Source organism: Equus asinus, chromosome 9, assembly GCF_041296235.1.
Source record: "Equus asinus isolate D_3611 breed Donkey chromosome 9, EquAss-T2T_v2, whole genome shotgun sequence".
Classification (NCBI taxonomy): Eukaryota; Metazoa; Chordata; class Mammalia; order Perissodactyla; family Equidae; genus Equus; species Equus asinus.
This window is the reverse complement of record NC_091798.1, coordinates 75,438,172-75,449,675: the sequence shown is the minus strand read 5'-3', so window position 1 is coordinate 75,449,675 and position 11,504 is coordinate 75,438,172. Positions and strand designations below refer to the sequence as shown.

The window sequence follows — 11,504 nt, the reverse complement described above, 5'->3', positions numbered from 1 at the left end:
TGATGTTGTTTCATCGGGGGACTTTGAAATCAGCATGAGGAATAGTCGGCAGACTACAGTTTTAAGTGCATTTCCTTATCAAAATACATAGAATTAGATGGCATTCTTAGGACTCAGCCCTTCAACTGATGACATAAAACGTAAAGTTGAATAAAACTATACAGTCTGACATAGTTAAGTCTATTCTTATCTGATATAGAACATAAAAACAGAAGAAGGAAAAAGGTGTATGAGATCTTCATAGATAACTAAGCGGCTGGATGAAAATAGAGAAAGAAAAGAAAGATATTTCCCTGCTGCTTTTCTGATATCAATATTTCCCTTTTGGTGCTTTGAATTTCTCTCATTTCCTTTCTCTCTGGGCCTCTGGATTCTCAGCTAGAGTTTGACATGACTTAAGGCTGCTGTCAGCATAGCGAAGTTACCAGTATTCAAATACGTGTTCACTACTTACTAGCTATGTGACCTTGATCAAGCAATGTCAGCTGTTTGTGCTATTTCCCTTCTTTAAAACGGGGATAGTAATATGCGGATCTGCATCATTGGATGCAGGTTAAGTGAGACAATCCATGTACCATGCTCCACATTCTGCCTCCCACCCGGTGAGTCCTCCGTGAACATCTGCTATGGTTCTTCACTGCTTTACTCATAGGCACTTTCATCTCAACTGTACGTTAAATGGATGGGAAAATAAAGAATTATATTAGATAATTCAACAAATATGTATTAAACTATTATATACCAGGCTTTGTGCTAGGGCTAAGGATACAGAGATGAATAAAAACAGTGTCCGTGAGGGTGGAGGCCTCGTCCACGTTGCCCACTGCTCTATTTCTGGCCTCTAACAGAATTGCCTGACATATGGTAGACGTTTAACAAACATAGCCAACACGCATCCTTCTGAGGTAAGTGTAATGACTCTCACCATTTTACAGGTTAAAAAACTGAGACTTAGAAAGGAAGAGTAATTTATCCAGTATCACCCTAGTAGGAAGTCACAGAGTCAGAATTGAAACCACCTGAGCTTGACTCAGCTTAGAGCCAGTACCTGTACTGCATCTTTAGGAAGGAAATGCTAACAGTAGCTATCCTTGCTGCTTGAGAAGTGTGAATTTGGCTCCCCCCAATTTTGAATTTCCAAAGCATATCATTGCCCTGCAGATAAACCAAATGCCCAACAAAACATTCCCTAAGTATTTATTGAGTACCCACCTTCTTGTACAAGACACTGTTCTAACCTTTGAGGATATAACAATTAACATGAGAAATGTTAGTGGAACTTACATTGCTTCCAGGGAGACAGACACTAAACAATGAATTATAAATATGATGGCACTTGTGATGAATGCTATATGAGAGCATATGTCAGGGGTTCTCACCTAATCTGGCACATAGTCAGAGATGCTTCCCTCAGGAAGAGATTTTTAATTTGAGCTCTGAGCGGAGAGTAGAAAGGAATTAACCAGAAAAGAAATGGAGCAAGAGGATTTCTCAGAGAAGAGCATGTCCCCAAGACTAAGTTGGGCATTGCAACTTAAAGGAAAGTTGGGCATTGCAATAAAAGAAAAAAATGCCAGTGTGCTACACTCAGAGACTAAGTAAAGCAATAAGATGACATGAAGCTATAGAGACAGATTAGGGCCAAAATGTCCAGGGCTTCCAAACCAGGTTAAGCATTTTAGTCTTATCCTGAGCACAGAGGGTTTTAAAAAAGAGAGTGATGTGATAAGACAGACAATTTAAAAATATCACAGTATGAAAGGAGACCAGTGAGAACTCTCTTGAAAGATGCCGGTGTAGACCAGGATAGTGGTATTGGAAACGGAGACAAGTGGGTAGATTTGAAAGATAGAACTGATAGACTTGGTGACTCAGATAAGGGAGATGAACAGGAGGCAAATCCAGATTTTATGGGACCTAAAGCTTTTGGAATTGGGGAGCTTTTCCAGAAATGAATTTACTGTATAAAGGAAGATCCCAAGATGGCTGGCAAAGTGCCCAACATTGCATACAGACACAAAGGTCTGGATGAATAAGAGAAGGGGCTTCCTTCTCTGCATCTCTTTTTATAAAGGGGCAATACTTTCCCCGGAATCCTTCCTAGCACTTCTCTCAAGTGTAGGAGATTGGGTAGAAAAATAGATAACCCCTTCCTATTCTGAGACTCTCTGATTGCGGTGGGAGGAAACCAATTTAGACAAGTGCATTATCACCTGCAAGCCAGAAAGGCAGTCCATACCAATGCTCTAGCAACAGGATATAACTATTGTCCAACAAGATACTTTTGAAATAATAATTTATACTGGGACAACAGAGATAAACTGAGCTGTCCTCAACAAATTGGGACAATGACCACTCAATTATGGACATGAGTGACTGAATAGGTTCCCTCTTTTTTCCCACATCACAGTCATTTTCCCTCCTGAAGGTGAGTTTCAGCTCTCCCCTACATCACTGTTGGTGGGCGCTGACTCATCTTCTCAGTGACTACAGTTGGCACCTGTTTTCTGTCAGCTGACTGGTGCCGCAGCATTTTGTACTGAGGCAAGGAGAAGGCATGAGCTGTAAGCTTGCAGAAATAATCAGACATGTGGTGATCATAAGCCTCACTTCTGATAGAACCCAGAATCAAGCTGGGAAATTATTAACTGGAGATAGTGAGCTGGAAGATAGCGTCTCTCCAAGTGAGCTAAGAGAACACTGGTCCTAGGAGATGGTCCAGGAAAAAGGGATTCTGTCTGGAGAAACACATCCCCATCTTGAAGAGTCACAATGCACCCTAGCATATTAAAAGGACTTCTGAGAACTACAGTGAAGAAATATGAAAACTCAGTTTTTATTCAGTATTTCACAGAAGTACATGACCAGGGGATCCTTTTTCAACACACACACACGCATACATTCACACACACACACACACACACACACACTGATTAATATGCTGAAGAACACATTTTGGGAAATTAAAAAAAAGTCACATTAGCATCAAGGTAGGAAGGCTAAGGAATGGGGAGAGAAATAAAATGACCTAACATAGTAGAAAACTCCTAGAGATGGTGCCCAGACTATTATGACGTCCTGACTTTCAACATATTTTGGCAACCCTGGGTCTGCACTACATATAAATTCATATGGGCTTAATTCTCGATCCAAAGGACGCCTGAACCATGGGGTTGGCCTGTTGCTCCCCTAAGAGAAGAGCTTTGGTTTATTTCAAGATAAGTCAAGGAGTGATGACTTACAAGGATAACTGCCTGTCTCACTTTTAAATTTATTGGGGTTTCCAAAATTGGAAGTAAGGAAGCAGTAGAAAATCTACCTAGTTGTTCCTGGAAGCATGAGATTGCCTATTAAGGCATCAGTTTGAAAAATTTTGAAGTGAAGCCAAAAAGTGAAACAGATTGGAATAGTGGAAAGACGGGGTCAGATAGACCAGTTTTAAAATCCTGGCTTAGCTGTGTGACCTTGTGCAAGTGACTAACCTCTCTGAATTTCAATTTCCATATCTGTAGACACTTCACTTGCAGAATAATGCAAGCATTATCTTATTCTTATGAATTATGTCATTATTGTGAAAGTATAGAATATATGTGCTTAACATGTAGTAAATATTCAATTAATAAAAGCTATTTCTATTGTTTAAAAGAGCAGAAAATAATTGATAGTATAAGACACACAGTACTCATTTGATTCCCATACTATAGATAACTTCTAAATGTTGTGCTTTTTGTCTTGCTAATGTAAGTCATACCTTGGGTTCTAGAATAACTGCCAGGTTAAAATCTCAACTCTACTACTTGCTATCTGTGTGACTTTGAACAAACCATGTTACCTCTCACTGCCTCACCTTTCCAGTCTACAAATTAGAGACAATTATATCTATCTCCTATTTGTTTTACAATTCTTGTGAGAATTCAATTAAACAATGCACCGTGCTGTGGATACAGTTAAGAACTCATTGTTTTTCATTGTTGTTAATATCAACACTTTTCAATGCTTTGTAAAATGTTTGTATTTGAAAACTGGTACCCTAATTCATTACACAAAAGATGATTGGGCATAAGAGAAAATTAAACAAATGCTTTCCATTTTTTTGTGATCTCCTTTCTCTTTACTTGTTGCCTCAGGGTGGCCTTGGCCTTTGATAACTGCTCTTTGAGTCTCACCTGTCATTTTCCGCTCCCTGCTCAATGCAGTCTGTCTACACTGGCTACAGTTAAATGGTTTCCAACGTGGCCTTAGAAGAAGAAGGTTTACATTGGAATGACAATTCCCAAGGCAACACCATCTTTTTTTTAAAATTTTTATTGAGTTAATGATAGGTTACAATCTTGTGAAATTTCAGTTGTACATTATTGTCTGTCAGTCGTGTTGTAGGTGCACCCCTTCACCCTTTGTGCCCACCCCCCACCACACCTTTCCCCTGGTAGCCACTAATCTGTTCTCTTTGTCTACGTTTTTAAATTCCTCATATGAGTGGAGTCATACAGAGATTGTCCTTCTCTATCTAGCTTATTTCACTTAACATAATTCCCTCAATGTCCGTCCGTCTTGTTGCAAATGGGATGATTTTGTTCTGTTTTACAGCTGAGTAGTATTCCATTGTATATATATATACCACATCTTCTTTATCCAATCATCTGTTGATGGGCACTTAGGTTGCTTCCATGTCTTGGCTATTGTAAATAATGCTGCAATAAACATTGGGGTGCATAGGACTTTTGGAATTCCAAGGCAACACCGTCTTGACGAGCAACAATTTATGGTATTTCCATCTTCTTCATTGATTCTAATATTTTCTCCTTTATTGAATTTTTAGATAAGAGCTACAAATTCAAATCTATTTGTCCCTAAAGTCCATTTCCTTTTCACAACACCACAATAATAATAAGAGCATCAGTCTCACTAATAATAAAAGCTAACATTTATTGAATATTTACTGGGTACAGAAACCACACTGAATTCTTTATCTGCATTATCTTACTTAATCCTAACAGCAAACCTATAAGCGGGAGACTCCATTGTTATAGATGAGGAAAGAAGGCCCAGAGGTGAAGTGACTTGCTCAAGGACACACAGCTCAGCGCTGGTAGACCCGGGATTGAGACTCACTTGTGGCTGTCTCAAAAGCCCATACCTCTGGTCAGTTAGTGTTGCTGTTATATTTTCAGACCTTTTTTTTTGCCCTTTAATGATTAAAACAACATAAATTACAGCAAATAACTGATAAACCTAAAGCTTGTGGCTTTTTGGTTTCTATAAGTAAAAATAGCATCATAACAACGTGGCAGCAGATTCAGGGCCAGTTGTTCATGTCATGAAAGCTTAGTAAATGCTGGTAAAGAATGACCAGAGCTGAGGCGTGGATGTTCAGATAAACAAGGCAGGCTTGATCCACCCATGAGAGCTCTGTTGGTGTGGATAGAGTATCATAGGTAGCTGTCTTCACTCTGGTTCTCTCTGACAAGAGAACTTCAAACACCCCATACATTCCTCTTTCATTACAAATCCCTCTGATCTTAAAATTTTTGCTTCAAAATTTATACTATGCAAGAAGCGTTTCCTCATGCAAAACAGACTGGCATCACGCACAGTACTGTGGAACACTCAAGTGACACTCATTTCTGTGACCGTGACTGTAAACTGAAAATTGTGCATAAGGTAGGAAAAGCACTGGACCTTCCCCAAGAATGAGTTTTGGGCTGGGCCCTAGTGGTATCTGGAGAAGGAGAAGTGATGCTGTGAGAAGTAACTATCAAGTATTTAAGGCAGAACCAGGCCCAGAGGCTACTCTGCTCACATCAAAACATCATCCAGATTTATAAGTCACCTGCTCCTGAGGCTCCTAGGCACAGAGATAAAGGAACTGATAGTGGAAGGACACAATCATGACAACCCTGCAAGAACAAGTCAGAGAATGTTTTCCCCTACCCTCTTTTATAAGCAAGAACTCCTTTTGAGCTTGTAGCCCCCTCCCCAGATAAATACTCAATGAAGATACCTACAGTATGAGGTTATGTGGAGGTGGGGGTATGTGGATGTGGAAGACAGTGAAAGTGTTTTGTGGATTTCCAGGCAAACTGTCTGGAAGTAGCACCCATGGTAGAGGCCCAGTATAGAAACCAGGAAAGTGATGTCTGCCACCCTTGCACATGCCAGGAGAATGGTGGACACAAAATGCCTATAGTTACCTCCTTGTCCATACATTCATGATAGAGTAATGCTTACATAATATCTATATGTAGCAATGTACAGGCAATATGAATTGTACAAACGTACAAATTGCGAGCCAAAACCCAGGTGAGCAAAGATTACTTCATTTTTAATAACAGAAATTTGTTTCTGTTGAGTTCCTTTTCTAGGAAGTGGTATGAACTTGGTCTCAGCCAATTAAATTTTATTCCCTTACTCTGGAGTTGTGTCTAACTTCTGAGAGAGGCTAATGGAAGTACCAAAGTAGGGATGGGGTGAAGATAAGGGAGTGAGGGTAGCATAGATGTCTGTTCTGAGTTATCTTTTTCCAGTGCCAGTATCAGCTGAAACATCCCTTCGAGCCTTTGGGAAACCCTGTGCCGCTACTGATGGCCATGGATCTGTACTACTAATCAACGCTGCTCCATGCTGCTCTCTGGTATGTGTGAGTCACTTCTGCTCTCTGCTATTACTTCCTAAATAAACTACCTATACACAACTCATTGATTATCTGAGGCTCTGCTTTCGGGAAGATCTAAGCTAAGACAGACCTTTAAAAATGAAAAATTTCAAAGCTTGGGCAGGGTCTTTGTTTAGCTATGGGATCAGCATTAAGAGGTCTATGGTTTTAATACTGGCTCTTTTTTTGTACTCTAGGCTCAAGAAGGCACAATTTGAAAGGAGTGGCATTGACAGTGGGATGAACAAATGAAACTTTTATTATTAGTCAGTGTTGCTGACACAGTAAGGCTATGTAACAAACTACCCCAAGACTCAGTGGCTCACGCCAAGCATTTGCTTTCATTCTCACAAGTTGCCAAGGTGACAAGTTCAGCTTATTTAGGCCACACTCATCTGGACCGTTCTGTTTCATGCTGTGAGTTGGCTGGGTTTGGTTCTAGAATGTGAATCTGCTCCATACACATTTGTTCTGGAAACAAGTTGAAGGGGCTGTAGCTCCCTGGGGCATCCTCTTCTCATAGTACTGGATCACTGAAAAGCAAGAGCCAAGCCAAACTGTGCAAGGCCCTTGCTTGCAGCGCGTCCATTAACGTTCCACTGACCAAATCACATGGCCAAGCTCAACTTCACTGCCCAGGAAAGACACTCTGTTCACAGGGGCAGAGGGAGTGGAGCGAGTAATAATAATCACCATGTGTATTAGTGCTATAGCCTTGCAAAATTATGAGGCAGTTAAGAAAACATTATGCTTCCTCCTTATGGATTTAATTTGTATTTAAGAATTAATGGTTATCCTTGGGACATATGTGTGCATTTCTGTTTATACTTGCAGCCTGCACATGGTTAATCCAATAGCTACCAAATGGGCATTCAAAAGAAAACGGAGACATATTTTCAACCCTCCTGGTGGGAAGATTTTGAAGATGGCTAGATGTGGAGGACAAAAGCCTATTAGAACAGTGCTTCTGGAATTCTTGAAAAATTATTCTAGTTTGACTGAATAATTATGATTCAGAAGAAAGGAATGGAGTCTGGGGGAGAACCAACCCCCATGGGTAGGAAGTGGTCAGATTCTGAAATGATGGGTGATGGAGGTTTGACACCAGAGAGAAAAGTGGGCCTTTTCTCAAAGAGAAAAGTGAGAGAAAAGAGGACAGGAGATCAAAGTTGGGGACCGGGGGCTTCTGACGAGGGGAATTCTAGGAAAGATTCAATGCTTAGTTGCTGTAATCTGGCCTATAAATACAGTCATTTTTAGTGAACTTTTGTAAATAATTTCTCTCACATATAGCAAGTCCCTTTAGTTAGTTTTTTTTTCCCCCTCAACACTTCAGTTAAGGCTCATACAACCTTGTGATGTCAAGAGAGTGGAAGAATGGACTACAAGGAAAAATGAAATATACCTATTCAAGTAGATTCTTGAATTGCCTCCTAGAAAGCCCAGTTTTCTAAAAAGGAATTAAATTCTTAATGTAAACCTTTGGCTTTTCTTTTTTACAGTCCATTCGGGAAACACAATAAGTAAGGGAAAGCGATCCTGTTATTGTTGGAAACATGAGCTTTTTTTCTTTTTGACAGTGAGAAACCATTTATTCTTATGATTTATAAACATATTTCACATATTCTGGTTAATACATCAAGTGTATATTTTACGAGTTCCCTTAAGAATGCTAAGACCACACATGTAAAACTCAGCTACACATCGTATTGGGCTATGGACAAATGTCACTTTTAATATCACAACATATACATATTATACTTTTTTCCACTGGCAGAGGAACATGCCTTTCAAAAAATATTGTATTGGATGAAACTTTCTTATTCTCAGGAAAATTTTGGTTCTTTAATATAATTTATTATGCCTCTTAAAATTCTGTTTGATAAAAGCATTGGTACATTATAAACACCTGTAAAGAAAATATAGTTTAAAATTCTGAGGGAAATATTATATAAGTTTCCTGTTTTATATTTTCACAAAAATCCACACAGGCACTAGGAAAGACTGACAAAAATGTTTTATGTCCGAACAATATTCTCCAGGTTGGAAACATTCAAACATGACTTTATTTACATTTTAAAGCTTCTCTAAAGTGAACCTTTGGTTGGGGTTTTAACCAGGAAAAGATACTATTAGAAGGATGAAAAAGAAAGCCTCCTACAATGAGCACTCGATTAGGAATGGGGAAAGCGTGAGTTTTCACTTATTACCTTTTATTGGCTTAGCTTTGTTTTTTATTTGGAAATGTATCTAATAACTCTCTGGTCCTTTTCAGCTGTAATACTTGTTGCTGTGCTGTAATATTCAAAATTCTATCCAACACTTTATATCAAATGACATGTGAAACTTCCAAGGACGGAGTGATACTGCAATTCTCTCAGGAGAACATCCTCTGAGCATGATAAGTACAGCTCTGGAAATGCCCTCACTGAGCACAAATTCAAATGGTAGGACAGGGGGTGAAAGTTTGTCTTACCAAGCACACTTCAAACTAAAGCAAGTGACAGGCTGTAGCATTCTCTTCTTGGTCCAGTTCATAGGTGGCCTTAGGAAGTTCAAACTTCATGGCAGAATTGCATACAGTAAGCTCAATGGGAGAATGCCAGCCTTGCAGGTGACTGGAGCCTTTGTGAGCATACAGAGAATGGGAAGCTAGTGGGTTGGTAGTCAATGAATTAGTACAAATGAGCAACCAGATGAGGGGAAGTTAAACAACTATGTCAAACGTGATTTCATAGGGTGTCTAAAATACCTTTTTATTCTTGCCTATAAATTAACTAGACCATGGCAAATTCTCATAATTATTGATCACTATACAGATCCTGCCTGAAAGAAGTTGAGGGTATTTTTTTCCTAATGCGTTTACACGTTGTACATGTTCACGTGGTGCAGGAGCGGGCAAAATCAAATGCCTACCAAGTGCAGAGCAGGAAGGTGACCGCTGTAAGTGGCAGGGAGCAGGGTGCCACAGGGACCTGGCACTCAAGCCCAGCTGGGCACCCGCTACTCAGCCCCAGCCAACTGTTGCCATGAGAGAAGGTGGGTCTGAGAATGAGGTTTTTTGTGACATCTCATACTTTCAATAATCACTCACATTTTAAAAACATTTTACATGCCAAAGAAAATCTACCTGAGGGACAAATGTGGCCTGTGGGCTGCCAGCATGCATCCTCTGAGTTGAAGCTTAGAAGCAATTTGGTGAGAATTTGAATACTATGAGCTGTAAGACTGGGGAAGAGGCTTTAGTGTCAGGGAATGAACACTGAGTTTGAAAGATCTAGAAAAACCAGTTCTAATGAATATAACTTAAAAACGAACAAACAAAACATCCTGTTGGCTCCCCCCATTATGAATATTTTCCTGTTGTTACATTGGTTCTCCATGTTATGAATGGTTTTCTATGATTACTGTAAAAAAAGTTATGACTAGGAATTTGCCAAGTCGCAGGTGTAAGTTTGTTCCAAGAAAGTAGTATAAATTAGTTCTGTCAGGACTGACTTTGTGGCTGAGAAAGAAGACAGGTACGAAAACCTTCAGAAGCAGAAATAGAGGCAGACCAGAGCACACAGCATGAGTCACGGTCACCTTTAGCTCCACAGAGGACTCTACACGGCACACCAAACAAAGAAGAATGCTCTAAAATTGCTCAAACCAGATAACGCAGATTTTGAGGTCTGTTTCTGGATCTAAATAACCCAGCTTTTACACAAAATGACCAGATGGCCACTTCCAGAATAAGTAGTATTTTGGAGTAGAAAAGCCTAGAGTGTGATTCTAATTGTGAATTCTTTATGAGAGACTTTCAAATCCTCCCTTGGCGTGAAAATCAGAAGAACCACGTGGCAGAGACAGGGGACAAGCTATAGGAACAGTTTTCTTTCTCTCTCGTTCTTTGCAGATGACTTCTTCAGATTAATCTGTTGCCCAGGCTATGCCTTTTCTTCTGAGAAATGAAATGCGAGGGCCCAAGGAGGCAGTCTAATGTGGTGTGAGGAAGTGTGAACTGTGGCTCCAGAAAGAACAAAACATTTGACTTGTGCAGGCAGGGTAGATGTGTTTTGAAAGAGCTATGGTCAATTCAGGAAGCTGGATTTACTACTTAAGCTCCTCCCTTTCAAATGTCCAGTTTGGAGAGAAAAAGAAAAGGTACCTCAAAGGATATTATAAGCATAAGAATCAATGACAAAAACAACCACATCAGACACAGGCAAAATCTAAGGGGAGGGAAGAAGCATGAATATTTCCAACTCAGGACTACACGCTTATTTTAATTTTCCTCCCTCAGAATGTCGACCAGAGCTTGCAGCAGCCGGTCATCTCTGTGCTTGTAAGGTTTCGTGTTGTAGAAAACATCCACATAGTCGTTATACAGACTGTCCTCAGAGTCTTTAAGCTGGGAAGGTTTGTTCAGCTTTTCCAGGGCTTGGTAGAAATTTTCGTAAGGGATGTTGAGCTTTGCACTTGGCGACTTCTTTGGTGATTGCTGTGCGGCTGGGTTTTTGCTGAAAGCGCTCTGTAAGAGTCGCAGCATGGCCTCGGACGGGGCTCCCTCGGCTAGCTCGGCCCTTCTGCCCCCAACGCTGCTGCTGCCGCTGGGGCTTTTTGACGCCAGGGGGTTCGTGGTCAGGTTCTCTTGTGTGGGCTGCTCCTAAAACACAGAATGCCACCGACATAGGGAGGAAGTCTCATTATTTAGGGCCACGCAAGCCAGCTACAGCCCATGCCCACTGCCTGCCCCTGGAGAGGCAGCTTCAGGAGCAGAGACAGCACAAGGCTTGGAGTCACACTAACTCGGGTTTCAGTCCCCATTTTTCCAAGACGTACCCTCGGCACCTTTTAAATCTCCTTGAAC

General features: G+C 40.5%; 1 protein-coding gene across 1 annotated transcript in view; it reads right to left on the bottom strand.

The window, feature by feature from the left end:
• Positions 1-8,208: 8,208 nt before the first annotated feature.
• Positions 8,209-11,504, bottom strand: part of PCSK1 (proprotein convertase subtilisin/kexin type 1) — a 45,161-nt gene continuing 41,865 nt past the window's right edge. The window contains exon 14 of the mRNA XM_014867508.3: positions 8,209-11,300. Within this exon, the coding sequence (XP_014722994.1) occupies positions 10,920-11,300 (381 nt within the window). The 3' untranslated portion in view covers positions 8,209-10,919. The remainder of the gene's footprint in view (positions 11,301-11,504) is intronic.